Source organism: Oncorhynchus mykiss, chromosome 3 (genome assembly GCF_013265735.2).
Source record: "Oncorhynchus mykiss isolate Arlee chromosome 3, USDA_OmykA_1.1, whole genome shotgun sequence".
In the NCBI taxonomy this organism is placed as follows: Eukaryota; Metazoa; Chordata; class Actinopteri; order Salmoniformes; family Salmonidae; genus Oncorhynchus; species Oncorhynchus mykiss.
The window spans coordinates 12,089,829-12,114,536 of record NC_048567.1 but is presented as its reverse complement, the minus strand read 5'-3'; the positions used below and the strand labels follow the sequence as shown (position 1 = coordinate 12,114,536).

The 24,708-nt window shown below is 43.9% G+C and overlaps 2 protein-coding genes and 1 long non-coding RNA gene across 11 annotated transcripts; 1 reads left to right on the top strand and 2 right to left on the bottom strand.

Moving 5' to 3' along the window:
- The first annotated feature begins 1,671 nt into the window (after positions 1-1,671).
- LOC110509756 (formin-like protein 6) lies at positions 1,672-3,154 on the top strand. The gene is made up of 4 exons (XM_021590844.2): positions 1,672-1,710; positions 1,794-1,904; positions 2,039-2,146; positions 2,299-3,154. The coding sequence occupies exons 2-4, from the start codon at positions 1,795-1,797 to the stop codon at positions 2,912-2,914; spliced, it is 834 nt and encodes a 277-aa protein (XP_021446519.2). The 5' UTR covers positions 1,672-1,710; position 1,794; the 3' UTR covers positions 2,915-3,154.
- A 3,242-nt stretch (positions 3,155-6,396) lies between these two features.
- Positions 6,397-24,636, bottom strand: LOC110509740 (DNA-binding death effector domain-containing protein 2). 9 transcript variants are annotated; one of them, XM_036969285.1, is made up of 10 exons: positions 24,482-24,636; positions 22,111-23,023; positions 21,742-21,872; positions 21,479-21,606; positions 18,191-18,729; positions 17,898-18,026; positions 17,617-17,763; positions 8,505-8,892; positions 8,181-8,244; positions 6,397-8,065 (listed from the first exon to the last, which is right to left on the bottom strand). In XM_036969285.1, exons 5-9 carry the CDS (start codon positions 18,675-18,677, stop codon positions 8,205-8,207), a joined length of 1,191 nt encoding a protein of 396 aa, XP_036825180.1. In that variant the 5' UTR covers positions 18,678-18,729; positions 21,479-21,606; positions 21,742-21,872; positions 22,111-23,023; positions 24,482-24,636; the 3' UTR covers positions 6,397-8,065; positions 8,181-8,204. The 9 variants fall into 9 exon arrangements, 2 of the variants coding, with proteins under 2 accessions (XP_036825180.1, XP_036825186.1); XR_005040958.1 differs by having other exon boundaries at positions 8,045-8,065; positions 8,181-8,293; positions 21,742-21,892; XR_005040962.1 differs by having other exon boundaries at positions 8,045-8,065; positions 8,181-8,293; positions 21,773-21,892.
- Positions 11,391-17,610, bottom strand: LOC110509764. The gene is made up of 2 exons (XR_002471480.2): positions 14,038-17,610; positions 11,391-12,741 (listed from the first exon to the last, which is right to left on the bottom strand). It is a non-coding gene; the product is annotated as an uncharacterized LOC110509764 (long non-coding RNA).
- Positions 24,637-24,708: the final 72 nt, after the last annotated feature.

Here is a 24,708-nt window from a genome sequence, read left to right as displayed (position 1 = left end):
CCGACATCATCCTCGTATCCCTATGGAAAAATCCCGATGGCTCATGAAATCGGAAATATTTGAATTTGAAACGCCCCATATTGCTGAATGGGTCAAGGCTAGATGGTATCCAGCTTTTGTCAAATTAACATCAAAAGTTGAATATTTTGGGATTTTAGATAACTCTAACCCTTTTCCTAACCTTACTTTAACCTAATTATCCTAATCAGCTGTTAATTATCCTAACCGGATTTGTAATTTTGCCTAACCTGCTACGAAGTCGGTTCTGATGTTAATTTGTCAAAAGCTGGATCCCTTCTAGTCATGTGTATGTAACCTCTATTTAACTAGGCAAGTCAGTTATGAACAGATTCTTATTTACAATGACGGCCTACCAGGGAACAGTGGGTTAACTGCCTTGTTCAGGTGCAGAACGACAGACTTTTACCTTGTCAGGTCAGGGATTCAATCCAGCAACCTTTCAGTTACTGGCCCAACACTCTAACCACTAGGCTACTTGCCGCCCCATTGGGCTGAACGGCACCAACATTGCTAAAGATCATCGAGAAAGTGGCCAGAATTAGCAAAGGATCATGTTCGATGTAGTCGTTTTCATCCTGCCTGAGAGACACGTGCAAAGATCGTGCATGAGGGCGCACGCCTCTCCGTAGCCTGCCGGCCTGTGATTAGTCTGTGTCAGTACATTGGTCTGGTCTGTGTCGGGCTCCCGAGTGGTGCAGCGGTCTAATGCACTGCATTTCAGTGCTAGAGGCGTCACTACAGACATCCTGGTTTGAATCCAGGCTGTGACGGCCGTGATTGGGTGCCCCATAGGGTGGTGCACAATTGGCACAGCGTTGTCCAGATTTGTCTGGGGTAGGCCGTCATTGTAAATAAGAATTTGTTCTTTACTGACTTGCCTAGTTAAATATTGTTTATTTATTTAAACATGGTCCAGAGTGAGGACTACTAGTCTAAATGGATCAGTATTTAATTTCATATATCGATTTGTAGCGAATTTTAAAATAATTCACTGTGGGATCGAACTTGATCATTGTAAACAAATTTTAGAGCCAAAACCAGCTGTTTTAAAAAAAATGTTTGGCCATTCTAGCTATCATACTTTATATAGGCTTTCTAAGGCAGACCAGGAGTTTTGGCACCGCTAGGTTGCTATGCAGTAGCTGACCAGCAGAGCACTTGGCTTCACACTCACACAGTCACACAAAGTCACACACAGTATCTGTGCATGTGCATAGGTTTGCTTCACACTGTTACAGCGTGGTAGCCAGGGGACCAAACAGCAGAAGAAGTTGAGCCTTGCGCTTCAACGCTTAGTTGTTGTGGAAATTGACCTACTATTCTGTGTACTTTCTGCATCTACGTCATATCTCAGAGTCTACCTTTAACTCAGTTTTTGTAGTACATTTCCTCTCTCAGGGAGGAGGATGCAGCTCCGGTCCCTGTGTCTGACTCCACCAGAGAACCACCAGAGACCAGGATGTCAAAGAAGAAGAAGACTTTCCCCAGACCACCTGTCACACAGGATGCAGAGATGTTTCATGATGGCCCAACTAGCACCAGTAGGCAAGTATCAAACATTCTAAATGCTCAGTTCTCGTATTTTGTTATAAAAAAAATCTAATTAACTCACCTGACATGCATCTAAACTAATTTCCATTGTTTTAGCACCAATACCATCCCAAAGAGAAGGTGCCTGTTCCCAACCCTGTGAGTAACAGAGTTACACAATTAAATTAAATGAACAATTCATGATTTGTGAGTGTGACTGCGCATTTGACCACCTCCTTCAGGATGTCTGAGCCAGACCCAGTACCTCTCTCTGATCCAGCAGAGACCAGCGAGCCCCAGCAGAAGGCAGGAATCTTCAACCCACCTGCCACAAAGCGACTGAAGAGGACCAGGTCAGGTTACACTTTAGTCATAGTTATTTCATACTATATTCACGCCACTAGTTAGTTGAATCCCAATTTCTAATTCCACATTGTCAATATTGTTTTCTGTTCTAAGATTTTATTTTGTGTCAATTCTACCTCAGAAAGTTGGAGCCAGCCCCAGGCCTTTTCTCTGAGCCACCAGAGAGCATGAAGTCAAAGGAAATGGAGATCCCAGGTCCACCTGCCACAAAGAGACTGAAGAGGACCAGGTCACTCTCTAGTTCTCATATTATAGTCACACTATTATGTAGTCAGTTGAATCTCAATTTCTTTTTTTCAGATTCAGATTCTATTGTCCACATAGTTTTTTGTTCTAAGATTTCAGTTTAATTTGTGTCTGTTCTATCATGTTCTACCTCAGGAAGTTGGAGCCAACTCCAGCCCCTCTCTCTGAACCTCCAGACACCAGCAAGTCAAAGAAGAAGAAAATAATCCCTGGCCCACCTGCCAGTCAGCAAGTGAAGAGATCCAGATGTCCTCCCAGCCCCTGGACCCCTAACCTAGTGGAGATTAGACGTAGGACACCTACAGCCAGACCTCCTACCTGTGAGATAGGTGTAACTACGTTTACCTTGAGATCGAAGGTAGCGACAGGCCCTACCTTGAAGTCAGGTGTAGTCACATCCCCATCTAGCGGTGAAGCCTTTTCCACATCCCCTGAGAGGAAGAAGAACAGGAAGAGGGCCAAGTGCATTGGTGCGGCCGTTCCCGCCCCCCCTGAGAGGAAGATGAAGAAGAGGGCGAGGTGCTGCCCTGTCCCGCTGAACAACCCCTTGTCTGTCTGTCGGTCGCAGAGGGCCACCCAGGGCAGGAAGGCCTGTGTGTGGTGTAAACAGGAGAAAGAGTGGATGAAGACCATCTGGCAGTGTGAGGCCTGTCAGGTGGCCCTCTGTCTCATACCGGGCAGAAACTGCTTCAGGGCCTGGCACAAGACTCACAAGTGGAACGAGGAAGTCATCTTCAGTCTGTTTTCTTAAATGTTGTCAAATATGTGGGTCTGGAGCCTCAGCATGAGATATTAATGGTTTGTGGTCAAAAAAGCCCACTTTCAGTTCCTAGTTCATATGGTTTTAGTATAATTCAGGCATACATGCATTAAATAAGAAATATTTCCTTTGTGGGTGTTTTTGCAAGAAAAGGAAGTTGAAAAGTTTGCTACATTTTCTTAAAAGCCCTTTTCCTCATGTTGTTTAAGTTGACATATTAAATACATTGTTAAAAAACAAATATGCCTCTTTCAAATGTGTGCACTTTGTACATTACTTTACAGTTCTTGTTCTTACAACTAACCGTGGTCCAAACAGTATCTTTTAATGCTACAAAGACAGATGAACTCATAAAACAACCATGCACAGTGCCTTAAGTATTCATAGCCCTTGACTTATTCCACATTTTGTTACAGCCTGAATTCAAAACGTATAAAAATCGATTTTTCTCACCCATCTACACACAATGCCCCATAATGAGGAAGGGAAAATGTTGTTGTTAACGGACTTGCCTGGTTAAATAAATGTATATACCGGTAAGTATTCACACCTGAGACAATACATGTTAGAATCACCTTTGCCAGCGATTACAGCTGTGAGACATTCTGGGTAAGTCTAAGAGCTTTGCACATGTGGATTGTACAATATTTGCACATTATTCTTAAAAAAATTATTCAAGCTCTGTTAGGTTGATTGTTGATCATGGCTAGACAGCCATTTCAATCTTGCCATAGATTTTCAAGCTGATTTAAGTTAAAACAAACTAGGCCACTCAAGATTATTCAATGTCGTCTTGGTAAGCAGCTCCAGTGTATATTTGGCCTGGTGTTTCAAGTTATTGTCCTACTGAAAGGTGAATTTGTCTCACAGTGTCTGTTGGAAAGCAGACCGAACCAGGTTTTCCTCTCTCATTTTGCATGTGCTTCGCTCTATTCAGTTTATTTTTATAAGTAAAACTTGCTAGCTCTTTCTGATGAAAAGCATACCCATAAAATGATGCAGCCACCACCATGCTTGAAAATATGATAAATGCTACTCTGTGATGTGTTGGATTTGCCCCAAACATAACACTTTCTGTTCAGGACAAAGTTAATTTTGTTGCCATTTTTACTTTAGTCCCTTATTGCAAACAGGATGCATGTTTTGGAATATTTGTATTCTGTACAGGCTTCCTTCTTTACACTCTGTAATTTAGGTTAGTATTGTGAAGCAACTACAATGTTGTTGAGCAATTCCCAGTTCTCCTATCACAGCAATTAAACTCTGTAACTGTTTTAATGTCACCATTGGCCTCATGGTGAAATCCCTGAGCAGTTTCCTTCCTCTCTGGCAACTGAGTTAGGAAGGACACGTATCTTTGTAGTGACTGGGTGTATTGATACACCGTCCAAAGTGTAATTACAGTGCCTTGCGAAAGTATTCGGCCCCCTTGAACTTTGCGACCTTTTGCCACATTTCAGGCTTCAAACATAAAGATATAAAACTGTATTTTTTTGTGAAGAATCAACAACAAGTGGGACACAATCATGAAGTGGAACGACATTTATTGAATATTTCAAACTTTTTTAACAAATCAAAAACTGAAAAATTGGGCGTGCAAAATTATTCAGCCCCCTTAAGTTAATAATTTGTAGCGTCACCTTTTGCTGCAATTAAAGCTGTAAGTCGCTTGGGGTATGTCTCTATCAGTTTTGCACATCGAGAGACTGACATTTTTTCCATTCCTCCTTGCAAAACAGCTCGAGCTCAGTGAGGTTGGATGGAGAGCATTGGTGAACAGCAGTTTTCAGTTCTTTCCACAGATTCTCAATTGGATTCAGGTCTGGACTTTGACTTGGCCATTCTAACACCTGGATATGTTTATTTTTGAACCATTCCATTGTAGATTTTGCTTTATGTTTTGGATCATTGTCTTGTTGGAAGACAAATCTCCGTCCCAGTCTCAGGTCTTTTGCAGACTCCATCAGGTTTTCTTCCAGAATGGTCCTGTATTTGGCTCCATCCATCTTCCCATCAATTTTAACCATCTTCCCTGTCCCTGCTGAAGAAAAGCAGGCCCAAACCATGATGCTGCCACCACCATGTTTGACAGTGGGGATGGTGTGTTCAGGGTGTTGCTTTTACGCCAAACATAACGTTTTGCATTGTTGCCAAAAAGTTCAATTTTGGTTTCATCTGACCAGAGCACCTTCTTCCACATGTTTGGTGTGTCTCCCAGGTGGCTTGTGGCAAACTTTAAAACAACACTTTTTATGGATATCTTTAAGAAATGGCTTTCTTCTTGCCACTCTTCCATAAAGGCCAGATTTGTGCAATATACGACTTGATTGTTGTCCTATGGACAGAGTCTCCCACCTCAGCTGTAATCTCTGCAGTTCATCCAGAATGATCATGGGCCTCTTGGCTGCATCTCTGATCAGTCTTCTCCTTGTATGAGCTGAAAGTTTAGAGGGACGGCCAGGTCTTGGTCTTAGATTTGCAGTGGTCTGATACTCCTTCCATTTCAATATTATCGCTTGCACAGTGCTCCTTGGGATGTTTAAAGCTTGGGAAATGTTTTTGTATCCAAATCCGGCTTTAAACTTCTTCACAACAGTATCTCGGACCTGCCTGGTGTGTTCCTTGTTCTTCATGATGCTCTCTGCGCTTTTAACGGACCTCTGAGACTATCACAGTGCAGGTGCATTTATACGGAGACTTGATTACACACAGGTGGATTGTATTTATCATCATTAGTCATTTAGGTCAACATTGGATCATTCAGAGATCCTCACTGAACTTCTGGAGAGAGTTTGCTGCACTGAAAGTAAAGGGGCTGAATAATTTTGCACGCCCAATTTTTCAGTTTTTGATTTGTTAAAAAAGTTTGAAATATTCAATAAATGTCGTTCCACTTCATGATTGTGTCCCACTTGTTGTTGATTCTTCACAAAAAAATACAGTTTTATATCTTTATGTTTGAAGCCTGAAATGTGACAAAAGGTCGCAAAGTTCAAGGGGGCCGAATACTTTCGCAAGGCACTGTAATAACTTCATCATGCTCAAAGGGATATTCAATGTCTGCCTTTTATTTTAACCCATCTACCAATTGGAAAACCTCCCTGGTCTTTGTGGTTGATCTCTGCTCGACTGAGGAACCTCACAGATAATTGTGTGTGTGTGGTGCAGAGATGAGGTAGTCATTCAAAAGTCATGTTAAACATGTTCAATTGCATAATTATTTTTTATTGTTTAACTCCTGAACTCTGCCATAATAAAAGGGGTTGATTACTTATGGACAAGACATTTCCGCTTTTAATTTTTAATACATTTGTAAAAACATTATCCCACTTTGACATTATGGGGTATTGTGTGTAGGCCAGTGACACATCTCAATTTAATACATGTAAAATTCAGGTTGTAACAACAAAATATGGAAAAAGTCAAGGGGTGTGAATATGTTCTGAAGGCATGGGTACATCATAGACGCAATAAACTTTTGATAAATCATTTATTTTATTTGAAATAATTCCAACTTTCCACTAATATATTAAACTAATATACAGCACTTTTGCAGTGCCTAAATAAAAATATCCAGATACTTAAACAAAAGTTCACCCTAAATTAATGAACTAGAACACACAGTATTTTTTATATTTTCTCTTATGGACAATACAAAGCTACACTAACGAATCCATATACCAAAACACGGAAAAAGCAAAACACTACTAAGGTTTTCCTGAGTGCCTCCCTAGTCCTCCATCTCTGGTCCCATAGGGCTGTGTGAACCAGACACAGTGCTGTAGCAGACCAGGCAGCCTGGTTGTATCAGGGTACTTATCCTCCAGAGGATGAGGCGGCTGTCCAGGAGCTGAAAGGCGGGATGGAAGTGGGGATCCTTCTCCCTCTTCCTCTCTTTCCCCTTCTCCTACCTCTCCCCTTTTCCCCCTTACTCCTTCTCCTCCCATGGTGGTGGTGGAGTGACAGAGGGGGTTATTGATCCCACTCAGAGGAGTTCAGGCATTAGTTCCACCAGGGTGACTAGACTAGAGACAGACAGCGCTCTGTGAGCCACTAGTGGGGCCTACAAGTCAGGGCTGAGTGGAACTAGGATGTATCCTTCTGATTTTGATCTCCTCCACATCAGTTTTATTGACTGAAGCACTGTCTTGTGCTTCAGTTCCAATGGGAAAGGCAGTGGCCTTGCCTTGCTGGAAGCCGGGGTGAGCACAGCCCAGTGTGTTATCCCAGCTGCTGTTCAACAACTTGTGGTGATGAGTTCTCCATGGTTGGCTGAGGATGAGAGGTAATCACTCCAATCATCTGAGATGAGATGGCCACTGACCACAGCTATCAGGCCCTGGGTTAGCATGGCAGTGATTGGACTACCAGTGGCTTGTGATCATGATGTGTGTGTGTGGACGAGTTCTCGAAGGACCAGCGATTTGTCCACTACACTGTCCTCAGGTAGTCTTCACTTCGCCATCTATTTCAAATTCTCTCCCAAAAGGTCAAAACATAATCTTTAGTAATTTCCCCATCATCTCTCCCTCTGTGTCTGAGAGCTGCAGTCTCGCTCATCTTTTCAAAATCATACATTTCAATGGAAACGCAAACTAATATTTAGGCGGGTGAAGTTCGCCTTGCAGGGCATCTCACACGCTCCTCAAACATAACCAGAGATGCTCAGCATTAGCGCAGAGTCTAGTTGGTGGCTGTCACTGTTAGCAAGAAATGTCTCTTGGCTTTAATGAGTCTTACAGGCAGCGCTGATGGTTCATCGTGTAGATGATTTTACAGAGCGTGTATGTTAGATACAGTGGTAGTTTGTGTGTGTTACAGCGGAAGTTTAGTTTCTCTGTGTGTGTGTGTGTGTGTGTGTGTGTCTCAGAGGCAGTCTCTTCCTCAGTGCCGTGAGGGCATCTAGGCTCAGTGCAACTTGTGTTATCAATTCCAAACAGAACAGTGTGTCAAGTCTTTTAGTCCAGTTTGCCTTCACTTCAAGTTTGGCTGTTTTCCCTGGGGACTATTCATTCCCCTGACCTAGGAGTGGCTGTATCCTCTATTCTCAGCATGAGAAACTTAAAAAGGAGAGAAAAAATAAAAAATGTTCCTCTTCATATTTTATTCTCCTTTTCATTCCTCTATCCTTGGGCTCATGACCTGCAGAGGGAGCATAGTGGAGGACGGTGGTTAGAATTACAACTATTATTCATTGTCTCTGAGGATTCTAGAACTGTTGTGTGAACTGACGTGAGCCGGAAATGATTAACACAACCTCGCACAGCTGCCTGTCTGTCTGTCAGAGCCGAACGTCCATAACCAGCTTTCTCAGGTTGGGTCTAGGGAGTATGACAACGTGAGACCAGGTAGTGTATATGGCTCTGATGCCTGTGGGCAAAGTTTGCCATCTAGTGGTTATTGGTGGCATTACATAGCTATTCCAATTCATGACCACCAGTCAAGTCCACATCTATGACCCCCACCCCCTGTAGCGGTCACCATGGCCCCAATACATACCACAGTGTAGATAAGTACTTTAATCAACCAGCTTACTAACACAGTATAACAGAACCAGAATGGAGAGAGCAGTGAGGCTCACCTGTCTCGTCCCCAGCAGCCGGCCTGTTGTTCCTGTGCATCCAGCAGCAGTCTGCGACCCTCCTCGTAGTCATCCTGGTCCACACTGATCAGCAGCCGGACCCCCTCTCTCCCCGCCGCCCTCCGCAGAGAGTCTGTGATGAACACCCCCTTCAGGGCCTCTAGCAGCGCTCCACTCAGATAGTCCCCCCAGAAGGCCTCCAGGTTGTCCAGCTCAGAGAACTTGATGTCGCAGATGATGGAGCCCAGGTCGCGGGCGCGCAGCACGGAGGTGGCACGACTGAACAGCTCAAACTGCCGCTCCAGGGGCTGCTGCTTGTCCGAGGAGACGCCGCCGCGCAGAGCCGACTCATGCTCCCAGTATTCTGCTCGCACACGCAGACGAATGTCTGCAAGGAGGGGGAGGGTGAGGAGATGGAGGGAGGTAGGGGAAGAGTGAAGGCAGGAAAGGAGAGAGAGAGGGGAGGAATGGGTAGAAGAGGGAGGGAGAGTGGTGGAGGGGAAGGTATAGGGGAGGAGAGAAGAGGAGGGGTAGATGTAGAGGAGGGACAGGAGAGGTGATTTTTAGGGTGCAAAGAGGTCAGACATATTCAAAAAGGGACAGAGGGAAATGGTAGAAGCAGGAGATTGAGCGGGGTGAGATATATCATGTACACGTGAGAGTGAAAATCAAATATGAGAAGGAGGGTGGGATCAGAGTCAGAACAAAAGGAAGAGAGAGACAAAAACACAAAAGAAAATGATAAGAAAACTTTTCAAATAAAGCCGTAATCACAGAATATTATCTGAACATTTGTCAAGAACAGGCTATGTGAGGGTTGATAGACAAGTGCCAAAGTAAAGAATATTTAAGGGGAGCATACTACATTCAACAGGACTGTATCTGACATTAAACTAGTGATTTTAGTAGGATACCACATAGAAATACTTACTGGTATTATATTTTCTTAACTCTTCTTGAACTGCACTGTTGGTTACGGTTTTGTAAGTAAGCATTTCATGGTAAAGTCTACACTTGTTGTATTTGGTACATGTGACACATAAAGCTTGATTTGGTGTAGGACACTGCTGTGTTATTAACTACAGTTGATAACAAAAGTCTGTCTTTAAGAGTGATACAGGTGAGGCAGAACTGAAGACAGAGGTGAATGTAATACCAATCAGGCCGTCCGTCTACCATCACTAACCTGACAGTGGGAACAAATATGACCTGTTCGGGTCCAGAAGAGCATCACTCAGGATTTACTGTATGACTAAACAGATCTATTTTTCACAACACCCACTACCAAAAGCTGTTGTTGTAGTACTGAAATCAGAGGATGGATAACAAGCATATTCATCAGGGAAGAACACCACCACACCACTCTGTACAGTTCTAATAGTCCACCCCCATCATTATTCACCCAGGAGATTTCAGCCAGGCACTGTAATCTACACAAAACCTCTACACGCTGAAAGCTAGAGCTATAACTATGTAATCCATTTCTCTGAGCAATTACAAAGCTTGTTACACTGTACTTACAGTAATAATGAGTTATAGGTGGCACAAAACAGGCATAAATAAAATGCTACTTGTTGTGAGGGTTGTAGGATTTTGTTAGGTCACTCTAACACTGTAAACAGCCCTTGGGATAGCAACCTTTCAGTGACATGTTTTTGTCCTGTTTCAGCAACAGGATAATTAGCGGTCATGTAGCAACAGCACAGTGAGAAGGGTCAGGAGATACATACTGTACTGAGCAAAGGCAAGCAGACCTCTGTCTCATCCTCCTCTACTGCCATTATTCACCAAGCGCCCAGCAGAACCAGCATCCTTCCGACTTTGCTGCAACAAAAAATCCAAACCTTCCCAGTCCCACACTACCCCACCAGAGATGTAAATAGATTGGCAAACTTTGTTTGTGACTACTTTCACGGAAACATGTTAGCACCAAACATTCCAAGAAAACAATTATTCAAATTAGAATATTCTTGTCAAAGAATGTTTGTTGTCAACATGGAGGATAGTTTGTCAAATGGTGTATCTGGATTTACCCCACCCACCTTGCCCTCCCCAACTTCATGTAACAGAAAATGGAGGAACGATAAAGAGAAGAACTGGATTTAAAAAGAGAGAGAGAAGGAATATGAAACGGAAAGGGCAGAAAGGAGGGGGGGACCAGAGGTCCAAAAACTCACATTGAAAATTAGACCACAGTCTTATCTCTCAAAACACCTGTGGATGTGAATAAGAGGGAAAGCTATGTGTAGTACCATACACAGGGAACCGGGTACCTACACATACCTTGGTCTCTGAAGACACCGAGACAGGTTGGGGTAAAGGAGAAACTGACAAATGGTTGCTTCCTCTAAAGAGGACACAAGAAATAGAACCAGACAATTTAAAGTGGAATGTTGTACCAAATGAACCAGGGACATGACTGTGCCTTAGAATATGTGATTCATTTGAGTTCTTTGTCTCCATCCACATTATTGTTCAGACCCAAGGGGGACAGCCCCTGGAGGGGGCAGCTTTGGAAAATGCCAACATTAGAAATGCAAATGTTGAATTGATTATGAATTTCTTAACATTTGTAAGAGAGAAAACCAAACACTGGTTCCTTCTTTCTTTGCTTTATAAGGTTGCAATGAGGAGGCAATACAAACACGTACTACTTGGACCATCGGGGAGGTTAGACATCCTCAGGTTAGACAGATCTCCTACATGTACTGCCAACATTGAAAACATGCTCTGATTTATCAAAAATCTATCTTAAGATTAACTGCAAGTAGATTTGTAGATAGCTAAAATATGTGTTATATCACATCAGGCCAAATATGATAATCATGATCATATTTCATGAAGGTCAACTGTTAGTTTGCACACAAAGAAATCGGATACAGAAGGTGTTTGGAATTATTATTTTTTCTTCCAGGAGGCAAAGTTATGGTACAAGGAACATTTCTGTCTCTATTGATACAGCAGCTCTTAGGACATTTGTCAATGAGGTTGATAGAGAACAGTAAGACTCATACAGTCCCGAAAATAAGACTAAATGCACACAGCCCCATAATCTGACATGTTGTGAAAAATAATTGAAGAGTTGCCTTCTCTCATCACTACTCCAATGTCTCACCAACATCTCCACATTGTTACTCTGGGGAGATGTTTCTGCATGTAAAATCATGGACCATTTCAGGAAATACATTGTCAATTTGGGGGCATTTCGTATCAGAAAATACATGGTTTGTCCCTAAGGCAGTGTTTCCAAACTCGATCCAGGGGACCCTAAGGGGTGCACGTTTTGGTTTTTGACCAAGCACTATACAGCTGATACAAATAATCAAAACTGGATGATTAGCTGATTATTTGAGTCAGCTGTGTAGCACTAGGGCAAAAACCTAAATGTGCACCCAGGGGGGGCCCCAGGACCCAGTTTGGGAAACCCTGCTCTAGGGGATACATTTATCTCTCCCTGCCAGCAGGGTGTCAAATCAGCTAAAACAGGATGTGCAGCTAACAAGGCACAGTACTGCTCTGAGAGGAAACTGAAAGTCAGCTTCAAGCTAATAACATCTGAAAGTTACCAGGACTACATAATACCCCTGTCAATTGTCGATATGGTAAAACATGTCAGATAAATAATAAACTGAGTAAAACTAACAATTGTGCACTTTTGCAATGTACAAGTCTAGCGACATGGGTCATATACTGTGTGGGGACTGTGACGTCAACACCTACTACACAATGTCCCCATACTTCTAAATGACTGCTCCTTCCTACCTACTTGTGAAAAATGGACTTGCTGAGAGCACCAGGAAAGGAAGGCCCTTAAAAACAATGGGAACATAGTGATTTTGTTAAGGTTACAGAGTCCTTTACACTTCATCAGAGACAGATAGATCCATTTAGACAGAACATTAGGAGGCACAACTTTCATTTTCTCCCTTTAAAACAAGGAGTTGGTTAGATTCTCCATTCACCCCACAGAAAAGTACCCATTTACGAGGAGTCACTTGGTGCGAAGAGCTTCAACTCTTTATCGATCCGTTTTTCTGCTGAACGACAGACCAAGAGAGGGAGGGAGGGAGAGAGGGAGGGGTAGAGAGAGACAGGTAGAGAGACCTCTCTCTATTCCCCTTTGACCAAAGCTCTCTTTTTTTGGTTTGTGTGGTTTGAGCGTTTAGTGTTCGTTCTCTCCCTCTCAGTGTGTGTGAGAGGATGTTTTTTCCTGACACACGAGTCGGTCTGTTTTGAACTGCGAACATAGAGAAAGGAGAGAAAGAGAGAGAAAGAGACAAGCACAGTTGGATTGGATATCTGTCAATTTGGTTGTTTCTCAAGATCAAGCAGGCAAGCTTAACACTGGTTCAAAGGCAATCACTTGGAGTTTGAATTGTTTTTGATGTCTCCAAGTCCACTGTTTAACATTACGGTTTAGGTGGACAGTTTTACGTCGATTCTAATCGTAGGTTACAGTTTGGTATAAGAAATTGTAACCACAAATAACTGAAATACTGTAACTGAAACGCTTGAACTGAGAAAAGGAACTGATTATGTGAAAACAAACTGACTGGTAAGATAGTAGAGGTAGTAATGGGTTTGGTCTGAATGCTGTGAGGCAGCATTGGACTGGACTGCCCCATCTATCTCTGCTCCCCACACTGGGAGCTCATTCAGGGGTCAGAGATACAGCATGCGGTTACACAGCCCTTAACACAACACTGTTGGGTCATTTTCCTCAGAACTGCTCGAGCAAAGGTTCCAGAGAAGCTGTCGGCGGCCATGTTATGTTCATATAAAGATAGAATTCGAGTTCAGACTGACAAGAGGACTGAGATCAATGGATCTCTGAGACCAGTTTGAAATTTTTTTAATTGAGATTCCAGAATGGGTTTAGTCTCTTTTTGTTTTAGTAAACCAGAATCAGTTGGGTTGTTTGAATTCTGAGAAAGGTATTTGTGATCACTGACCAGAGGTATCTACTGAAGTTGATGCCACAAGAACCACTGGGACTCAGTTAAAAGGCTCCATTTTGATGGCTGCTTTAGAAGAGTAGTTTACCCCAAAACTAAAGTTAATCAGATGTTTTCAATATGCATGTAGTGGGATATACACCAGACTAGACAGTGTGGAATATGCACTCAGTTATCACTTTTGAGGAAAACATCTGTCAAACTTTAGCTTTGAAGTGAACTACCCCTTTAAAAAAAATGTTTTCAGGTCAGTTTGAGCTTTGAGTCATTTGGAGAGTCCGAGCATGGTATTCAGAAGAGGGGTCAGGTTCAAGGTCGCATTACGGTGATTAAGAAACTTCTGGAATATTCTACACATATTTCCAAGGACTCTTTGGTCAGTTCTGTGAAACACTGAGGCCAACACCCCTCTTTAGAGTAATAGACAAATCATGGAACATTCCAGAACACTTTGTGGGGAGCATTCTGTTTTTTCTGAATGGGGTAAGGAGGAACAGGATAGCTAGAATAATACACAGGCATTGAACACAGAGCAGAGTGGCAGCCCCCCCTCGTTCTGAGGGGGAGGGCCTCTTTACCTTGGGCATCGGGCCAGACTGACGAGAGAGAGAGCGACTGAGGTGAGCACACACTGCAGATCGTACGGACAGAGTGAAAGGCCAGACCAGACTTTTTTTTTTGTCCAGCCTTTCTCTCCGCTCTCTAGGTCCACTCTCTAGGTTACTCGATCTGAGTCACAATCCTGAGTCAACCTGGTGGGGATCAAATGCGGAGTCAAGACAGCAACATGTTCAGAGGCAAAGCAACAACACTGTGTATGGTACATGGCTGGGACTGTGAGGGCAAGGCTACTGCAGAGGGCAAGGGGCAGGTATCCCTCGGTAGATTGATCACTGGGCACTTAGTGCAGTTGATTTAGAGAAGGCTGTTCTGATCGACGGGGACAAAATGGCACATTTGAAAGGGTTGCAGTGTTATGTTGGAGCACTACGAAGCCAGTGGAAAATCATAAGCATCTTTGTCTCCCTGAAGAAGAGACTTCATGGATTGTGAAAAGTTGTTGAAATCAGATCATGTTGATAAATAAGCAGTATCGTTCATTAGTACGTGTCAGGCTGTGGGAGCGGCTGTGTCTGGGATAGCCATAGTACGAGGGGTTAGTTGGCTGTCAGGTAGGCTAGATACAGCAACAGAACTGGAAGGGCTAAGGGCCTGTTGACCTGGGCCCGGTTTCCTGATAGCGATTGAACTTAGGCTTACGAGTGTTTTAACGATGCATCTTTCCTATAACGGCCAAAGATGTAACATGTTTCCAAAAACACCGCACAGAGAGAACGTTCGTGTGTCGTTGAGGCTTGTGTCCATACTGATAGTATTGAAAGAAAGGCAACGCTGCTCTCGGATCAGCTTTCTCCATTCAAATCTTAACTTAACATTAGGGGCGGCAGGTAGCCTAGTGGTTAGAGCGTTGGGCCAGTAACTGAAAGGTTGCTGGATCGAATCCCAGAGATGACAAATGACAAGGTAAAAATCTGTCGTTCTGCCCCTGAACAAGGCCGTCATTGTAAATAAGAATTTGTTCTTAACTGACTTGCCTGGTTATATAAAACATGTGATAATCAAGATTTGGCACATCATTGCACATATTAGGCATGAAATATATACAGACAAGTAGCAAAATAGAACTCCATAAATGATTGTGATGATAAATTTATATTTACACCAAGCTGCTTGTTTGTATCAATTGCAAAGACATTGTCAATTTTGTATTTGTTGTCCACTTTGTTGGGAAGTTTTCAGCGGTCACAGATGCGGATGCAAAGTGTGATTCTATGTTTAGCGGAGCTCTTCTGTGTGTAAAGTGACGCGGGAGGGCAAAAAAAAGCATCTAACGACCCACTTAGCGGTTCTGAGAGTGGTCTGAGACAGGCGTTAGATTACAAGTGTAACGTTAATAACAAAGGTTTTGGGAAACAGCTCTGAGATTTAATAATGGTTTAACAAAGGTTCTAACAAACTTAGCTTTAAGATGCTTTTGGGAAACCGGACCCTGGTCTGGGAAGATGTCAGCAAGTGAGAGGCTATCAATTCAACTTATGTTCAGTACACATTCAGAAATTCAGTGGGACTTTCTCTAAAATTTGTTAGGGATAGGATAAGACAGACAGTACTACCAACATAAGAGACAGGAGACCTACCAGGCAGGGTTCTTAAGAACAGGAGCTGAAAAAAACTGGGTAAGTGAGAGAGAGGGAGATATGTCGGGGGTGATGAAAAGAGAAGAAAAATGGAGAAAGGGATAGCACAAGCAGTAGTTATGTAGCCCGGGTACCAGTCGGTTTGAGATATCATTCCACTCCTTGTCATGCAAAATGAGTGACAAGCAGTGGCATGATCACACAAGCAGATCTGGGACCAGGCTAGTAGTTATGCTATATGAAGAAGAAAGACAAGCTCGGCTGACAAGTGTATAGCAGACGTATAAGTGAAAGACAGGTGATTTACTGTCTTCTACACTCTAACTGTCCTTCCCCTGGGCCTCAGTCTGGACCACAGGCTAGTTATTACGAGGCAGCATTCCAACCATGTGTGGCAGCTATAGTATGTAGGTCGAAATCATACATTTTTCCCACAAGTATTGTCACAAAAGAGCAAGGCAGCTCTCACATTATTTTGGTCTGCACAGAACAGACTAAATTGTTCCGTTTAAGGAGCTTGTGGGTTGATGCCGAAATGTCCCATTGAAACATAACACGCTTGTGAATCTAAGGTTGAATGCCACATTGAAATGCCATGTCCTACTACTACACTAAGCCTGCTGTGCTGTGTGGAGCTCAGACAGAAACGCTGACTCACACTTCTGTGCTGTGTGGAGCTCAGACAGAAACACTGACTCACACTTCTGTGCTGTGTGGAGCTCAGACAGAAACGCTGACTCACACTTCTGTGCTGTGTGGAGCTCAGACAGAAACGCTGACTCACAATGCTGTGCTGTGCGGAGCTCAGACAGAAACGCTGACTCACAATGCTGTGCGGAGCTCAGACAGAAACGCTGACTCACAATGCTGTGCTGTGCGGAGCTCAGACAGAAACTCTGACTCACACTGCTGTGCATTGGGTGTGTGAATTCCTCTCAGGGTGCATCTCAATAGTCTAAAGAGGCTTCCTTCCATTGTTTCCTCCCCATTATCTGAATGGCCAGGATAGGTAAAGGGCAAGTATTAAGGCTGGATGCTTATTTAGTTTGAGACACTAGTGGGTAATGGTGAAGGCAATGGCTGACATAGGCATAGTATATTTAATAGATGGGAGTTGTAGGCAAGCCAACCCAATTCCCCTCTGTGCTACGGTCATCACAAATTAACAGACCAGATAGATTTAATTTAATTCAGTTTCTGGTTATTTTTGTTAGTGTAGCAGGGGGCACACAATCAAAGACCCCGGGAGTGTGTAAAACGCTGTCTGAAACCCTGGTGATAATGTTTGAGTGTGAGACAGTTTGACCACCACAGAGAGCATATGATGACCAGGTTGAGGGGTTAAGTCAGGTCAAACACAGCCAGTCAGTATGGGTTGTATTTACTGATGAGCGGTCACTCATTCACACATGCTCTGCTCTCACAGTATTGTTACAGCACAGCCCACTCAGTCCAACATGCCTGCAGGATAGTATTGATCTCCCAGGAGGCCCATGCAAACCATTCTCAAACTAGCAAGGGTGGGACGGTCAACTTATGGTCAGGGTATAAGCTGAGCAGAGGGAGCAAACTGAAGCCGTTATCTTATGTGAGGACATGAACACGGCTCTGACTGACATGGATTCAAGGTTGCTTGATATGGACATTAAGTTTAAACTTACTGGTGAGACAAGGTGGTGACTGGGACATTCTGATATGGCAGAGATTTTTAGTATCATCACTGTTATTAAGGGCTGTTGGGGAGATGGTGCTTACAGCTTCTCATTAGAAGTGAGATAGAAAATGGATGTAAGCCAGAGAGAGAGAGAGACTCAGACACATGTATAATGGCAAGAGAGGAACCCAGAGAGAGTGTGGTGAATGAGCAAGTGGGTTAAAGAGAGAGATGGAAAGAAAATAGAGAAAGAGAAATGGAAGGGAAACTAGAGAGAAAGAGAAAGACATGGAGGCGGGTCTCACCGCAGGTCACTTTCTCAGGTATAGGTGGGGGAGGAGTTTCAGGGATTCCCGTTCTTCTCCTGTGGGAGGTGGGCTTGCTGGTCCAACGGCGGCCTTTACCCCTCTTCTTCCGTAGGGGGGCAGGCGTTGGCCTGGCAGAGTCAACACCTATTAGACAGACACAAAAAACAGTCAATCAGCAATGCTTAACTGGTGCAAATCCAGACAATTTCAGAAACAGTCACTGACATTTCTTAGAGACAAGTTCAGGCATGCACAGATTGTACCGGAGTGTAGCTTACCCCCCCTCCATTGCTGGGTGGCATGTTCGTCATGTGATTCTGTCTGTGCACAGGGGTCAGTCAGTCCAGATGTGCACACCTGTCTTTTGTCCTCTGTCCCATGGTCCACTCTGAAACGTTCTGGTGATACTGAGAGGTAGATTAAGGTCAGACACTGACACAGCAGAGTGTAGACAGACAGGCAGATAACACACAGCTGGGAGGAGTAGGCCTACAGGTGATTATGACAACACTGTCTCTATTACTGCATGTTGGCTTCCAGTTATGAACAGCACTCTGTTACAGTCCCTTACCTGTCCTCCTTTTCTTGCGGGACACCAAAGGCAGGAGGTCGTGTCGTGTCAGGACTCGCAGCAGCTGCAACAGGGGCTCCAGGTTACCCTCACTGAGGTACCCACGTCTCTCCAGCTCCAGCAGCAGTTCTAGCCCACTCTTGGGCTTGTGGCGAGCAGCGGTAGGGCAGGCCAAGGCAGGAACCTTGGGCTGTAACCGCCGCCAGGCCTCCAGGAGCACTGGGCTGGGGGAGACTCCTTTACTGGCCTCAGGGTCTTCCTCACCGGGCTCGCTGGTCCAGCCAGCTGGGTCCAAGGGGTGCCCTCCAGCCGGATAGGTCTCATCCAAGAGGAACGACAGCACCTCAACGTCTGTTTCAGTCAGTTGAGAACCGACAACTTCAAACATCTCGTGTAGAGAGAGCATCCCATAGTACGTCAGGCACTCAGTCTCATCCCAATACAGAGAGTCTCGGAGAGAGTACCTTGGACGACGCATGGTTGCCATTGTTAACAAGCTAGCTGGCTATCCTTTCCCAATGCACCTTGGCCAGACGTTTCTATGTGATAAGAATAAAGTTAATTAGACAATGTGAGTAGCAATGAAGTAATGACTCAAAATGTCAAACTAAACAACAGGAGGACTGGCTAGGTTTATCAGGTTATCAAATAACAAGCCAGATAGCAGCCACAACGCGAATTACGTTATTGACATGGACAGTTACAGGCTTGAAAATGCAAGCAACTGTCTAATAATAACCGAAGTGGAGGTGTGAACCACAAAGCTACTTCGTTTTCGTTGTAGCTACGTTGGAGAGCTCGAGATCTCGCCGAGCCACCATACCTTGCAAGTTCAAACTGTGTTGACAGTGCAACAAATTACGTTACGTAACAGACGTTCCACTGCTAGAAGAAAAAAAACTGCACTTTATATTTAGATTGAAAGCCCTTGAAAACGGTCCAAAATAGAGATGGTCCCTCATACATAGCTACATTTCTCGATTTGATAGTAAGCTAGATGGAAACATCAAAATAATTAGTTGCAGCTGGAAGAACCATTTGGGTTGCTAGATAGCTATCGTTAGCTACGAAATTATCGCTAGCTAGCAACGACAACAGCTGACTATACCATGAAGATGAATCAAGACGTTCAAATACATGTAAAGACTAAAGGCGGTAATTCATTGTCAATATAATATTGTTAATCGTTGCAACAAGCTAAATAATGTGTTATTTTGTGAAACTCGCCTTCGTTGTTCGAAGATGGTCAATGTTGTCAACACAGCTGGGGTGTATTCATTAGTCAGATTTGGTTCTAAAACGTGTTGTCTGTTGCAAAACGGAAACCGTTTGCTCTAGGAACCAAACGGAAGCAAACAGAAAAACTGGAACAGGAACGCAGCGGGGAGGGACCTGCTTAAATGTATCCAATAGAAACTCGTTTTCGTTGCAAAACGTTTTGCAACTGAATCCACTAATGAATACGCCTCGTCTCGCACGCAGAGTTGGCAGTCGAACAACAACAGGCAGTAACCAATCACTGCACTTACTTTTTTAAGACATGTTGGCAGTGATCTACCGCCATGATGAGGAGGACATCGAGAATTTATGTTTTATTGTATTTATTTTATTTATTTATCCTACCCTGCCTTTCTAAGGTCTTCGAAAGCCAACTTAACAAACAGATCACCAACCATTTAAAATCCCACCGTACCTTCTCAGCTATGCAATGTGGTTTCCGAGCTGGTCATGGGTGCACCTCAGCCACGCTCAAGGGCCTAAAAAATATCATAACTGCCATCGATAAGAGACAATACTGTGCAGCCGTATTCATCGACCTGGCCAAGGCTATCGACTCGGTCAATCACCACATTCTTATCGGCAGACTCAGCAGCCTTGGTTTCTCAAATGACTGCCTCGCCTGGTTCACCAACTACTTCTCAGATAGAGTTCAGTGTATCAAATCGGAGGGCCTGTTGTCCGGACCTCTGACAGTCTCTATGGGGGTGCCACAGGGTTCAATTCTCGGGGGTGACTCTTTTCTCTGTAAACATCAATGATGTCGCTCTTGCTGCTGGTGATTCTCTGCTCCACCTCTACCCAGACGACACCATTCTGTATACTTCTGGCCCTTCTTTGGACACTGTGTTAACTAACCTCCTAACTAACTAACCTGCCATACAACTCTCCTTCTGTGGCCTCCAACTGCTCTTAAATGCCAGTAAAACTAAATGCATGCTCTTCAACCGATCGCTGCCCGCACCTGCCCGCCCATCCAGCATCACTACTCTGGATGGTTCTGACTTAGAATATGTGGACAACTACAAATACCTAGGTGTCTGGTTAGATAATAAACACTCCTTCCAGACTCACATTAAGCATCTCCAATCCAAAATTAAATCTAGAATCGGCTTCCTATTTTGCAACAAAGCATCCTTCACTCATGCTGCCAAACATTCCCTCGTAAAACTGACTATCCCACCGATCCTTGACTTCTGCGATGTCATTTGTAACATAGCCTCCAACACTCTACTCAGCAAATTGGATGCAGTCTATTACAGTGCCATCCGTTTTGTCACCAAAGCCCACTATACTACCCACCACTACAACCTGTATGCTCTAGTTGGCTGGCCCTCGCTTCATACTCGCCATCAAACCCACTGGCTCCAGGTCATCTACAAGTCTCTGCTAGGTAAAGCCCCGCCTTATCTCAGCTCACTGGTCACCATAGCAGCACCCACCCATAGCACACGCTCCAGCAGGTATATTTCACTGGTCACCCCCCAAAGCCTATTCCTCTTTTGGCCACCTTTCCTTCCAGTTCTCTGCTGCCAATGACTGGAACGAATTGCAAAAATCACTAAAGCTGGGGACTCATATCTCCTTCACTAACTTTAAGCATCAGCTGTCAGAGCAGCTCACAGATCACCTGTAGATAGCCCATCCAACTACTTCATCCCCATATTGTATTTTTTTATTTATTTTTTGCTCCTTTGCACCCCAGGATCTCTACTTGCACATTCATCTTCTGCACATCTATCACTCCAGTGTTTAATTGCTAAATTGTAATTACTTCGCCACAATGGACTATTTATTGCCTTACCTCCCTAATTTGACCTAATTTGCACATTGTATATAGATTTTTTTCTATTGTGTCATTGACTGTACGTTTGTTTATGTGTAACTCTGCGTTGTTTGTGTCGCACTGCTTTGCTTTATCTTGGCCAGGTCGCAGTTGTAAATGACAACTTGTTCTCAACTGGCCTACCTGGTTAAATAAAGGTAAAATAAAAATATAAAAATTCTGACCGTATGAGCTCTCACAGATCCACCCAGACATGATGCTGCAGGTCTCTTCTCTCCAGCTCCGAGAAGGGTTGGTCTCTGAGGGTGGAGGCACACACTCTCTCCCCTCACACTCACAGCACTCTTTCTACCTGGGGGATTCCACAGAGATACACTGATTTTCTACACATCCAATGCCCATAATCTATGTGTATTATATCCTGTATTAATACTAGAGTAAAGATTGTCTTGGGGACCAACCACCTTGCTCCATAGATCAAACCCACCTCTGCGCATCTCCAATACAATGTCTCTCACCCGTTCCTCTGGACTAATGACCACCAGGTTTCCGCCCTGTTGAACACAGTTGACCCGACCGCTGCTTCAGTTCCTCCTCTCAGTGGAGAAGTAGTAACACCTGGAGAGAATCTTTCAGCCCTTAACACAAGGTGTGTGAGGCAATGATGTACACAAACACTTACACACGCGCACAGACACACACACACATAAGAACACATTCATGCACATTGCACACCCACATGCTCAAACATACAGAAACACACATGCACAAGAACATATCCATGCACATTGCACAAACACACAGTATATAGTGCATAGATATAGAAGAAGGACAGATAAATCAAGACACTGCTGACCTTGGGTGAGCTGGTCTCTGAGTGGACAGTGTCGGTCCACAGGCAGGAAGTTGACCAGCTCTGTAGGCATCTTCTGAAGGGGATCCCTATCCCTCACCGTGACAACAAAGTCTCTGTTCAAAATCGCCTCAGTTTCAGAGAAACTTATGAGATCTAACTGAAGTTAGTTTTTAGTCTCTGCGACCCTCACATGCTCTCACCTCAACTGGTCATAACGCTTTGATCACACCAACAGTGCGTTTGTGCAAAATGGTACGCAGCATCATCTGGATATGTTTGCAACAAAAGTTCAACATTTACCTTCTGCTACCATTTCTGTCGAACCGTCTAGGCATACAGTTTGATGCATGTATTGTATAAATCCACCGTATGCACCCCACAAAACGCACTACAACTGCCTCTACAATGCTGGAAGGCAAACACAGCATTCCATTGGAAATGAATGTACTTCTGGTGTACCAAAATGCAATGACGCGTTGGTGTGATCGAGGCGTTAAGCTGCACTGATGTTCAGGTGTTGTCTCTGTGACCGTTCCCTGGTTCATGTGAGATCTTTTATCTCTCTCTGTAGTTGTTTTTAGATGCTGTCAGGTCTATAGTTGTTTTGCAATTTGTTGTTTGATGTCAGTAGGCCTTCATACTCTCTTTCTAATTGGTTATGAGAAGCAGCAAGGTCTCTGTGTTGCCTCTCTGACTGGTACTTGGACGCGACAAGTTACATGTAGTCTCTCTCCAGTTGGTCCTTAACCACAGCCTTCATAGCTGTTAATTTTCTGTAGCTCAGCTTGAGTTGAAGTCAAAGCATAATTTTGGATCCAGATCTGGTTCTTGGCTGTGAGGACGGCGTCGTAGTTGTCCCTCAGAAGCTGAAATTGTGCCGCCAGTAAGGTGCAACTGATAGAAGCTGTGTAATCTGGTGAGATGGACACAAAGTGTGAGTGTTAACAATTAGTGTACAGCAGATTGTTTTAGTATATGCTGCCTTTAGTTATAGTGAGGCCCAGAGCCATGTATTTAGATATTCTAAATACATGGCTCTGGAATGGCCAAGGCCCATAAGGATGTGATGAAGAATATGCCTATTGTGTCCTCCTGTAGTCATAGACCTGAGATGGTTAGGATTGATAGCAGTATCTAGGGGCTTGAGGCGTCACTACAGACCCGGGTTCGATCGGGAATCCCATAGAGTGGCGCACAATTGCCCCAGTGTCGTCCGGGTTGGGAGAGGGTTTGACCGGGGGGGGCTTTACTTGGCTCATCGTGCTCTAGCAACTCCTTGTGGCGGGCTGGGCGCCTGTAGGCTGACTTCGGTCGTCAGTTGAACGGTGTTTCCTCCGACACATTGGTGCGGGTGGCTTCCGGGTTAAGCGGGCGGGTGTTATAAAGCCCGGTTTGGCAGGTCATGTTTCGGAGGATACATGACTCGACCTACGCCTCTCCTAGGCCAGTTGGGGAGTTGCAGCGAAGAGACAAGATCGCAATTGGATATCACGAAATTGGGGAGAAAAAGGGTGTACATTTAAAAAAAGGAATAATGCAGTATCCAGGGGCAACACAGACCTATTAAAAGAAGAAGCATTATACAGCTCATTGATTGAAAAAACAAGGTAGCCTAGCTGTTAAGCAGTTGGTCCAGTACCCCAAAAGGTTGCTGGTTTGAATCCTTGAGCCTGAAAGGTGGAAAAATATGCTGTTCTGCCCTTGAGAAGGGCAATTAACCCCCAACAACTGCTCCCCACTTACAAAAAATTATTGCAGTTTTGAAAGTGCAGTAACTGCAATTCACTGTGGTATTTTGGATGCAGAATGACTGTAGTTATACAGCACTCTAACTGCAATTACAGGCAACATTTCTGCAGTAAAAAAAAAAAAAAGCTGTTATTGTGGACGCAGTTTTTGCAGTATACCGCAATCTTTTTTTTCGTAAGGACCGGGTGTCGATGACGTGGATGTCGATTAAGGCAGCCCCTCGCACCTCTCTTATTCAGAGGGGTTGGGTTAAATGGGGAAGACACATTTCGGTTCAATGCATTCAAATGTGCAACTGTATGGGGTCAATTTCACGCCATATGTATTGAATTCAAAATAAAATAAATCGTGAACATGAAAAATTAAGTTGAGAATTTGACATTATATTTTCGAGGACGGGTGAAATCAAAAACCAAACAATTGAAAGCAAAATGTATAGAATTATTTTTTTAAATAAACATCAAAAGCAAAACCCAAAAACGTGTAAGCAAATCATTTTTAAGCGAGAGCAAAACTCTATGACAAATGATTAAAAAATATATATATATTTGAAAACGAATGAAAAAATCGTTTTCGGTTCAACTTTGCCAGCAACCAACCCTATTGAATCCATTTGGCCTACCTTTTGGTTACGCTACTCGTATATTTGCTTTCGATGTCTGTTTCTTTGCTTTCACTGCCAGTCTTTTCGATTGCGAGTTTTGGCATTATTTTTCCCTGAAGGGCGTGGTTTAGAGGGAGGCCTAGACAATGAGTCTCCATTGGTCCGCTAGTTTTGGAGCGACGGTTCGTTTTAACCTAATCAATGAACATGACAGACAGGCTTACCTGTTGGACAACTTTCGGTGT

Coding starts and splice junctions, on each gene's coding strand:
- LOC110509756 (XM_021590844.2), top strand. CDS start 1,795: ATGTCTGAGCCAGACCCAGTACCTCTCTCTGATCCAGCAGAGACCAGC. Junction 1,905..2,038: donor AAGCGACTGAAGAGGACCAG/GTCAGGTTACAC, acceptor ATTCTACCTCAG/AAAGTTGGAGCCAGCCCCAG. Junction 2,147..2,298: donor AAGAGACTGAAGAGGACCAG/GTCACTCTCTAG, acceptor GTTCTACCTCAG/GAAGTTGGAGCCAACTCCAG.
- LOC110509740 (XM_036969285.1), bottom strand. CDS start 18,677: ATGGCAACCATGCGTCGTCCAAGGTACTCTCTCCGAGACTCTCTGTAT. Junction 17,764..17,897: donor CACCCAGCAATGGAGGGGGG/GTAAGCTACACT, acceptor TCTGTCTAATAG/GTGTTGACTCTGCCAGGCCA. Junction 8,893..17,616: donor ACCTGAGAAAGTGACCTGCG/GTGAGACCCGCC, acceptor CCCTCCTTGCAG/ACATTCGTCTGCGTGTGCGA.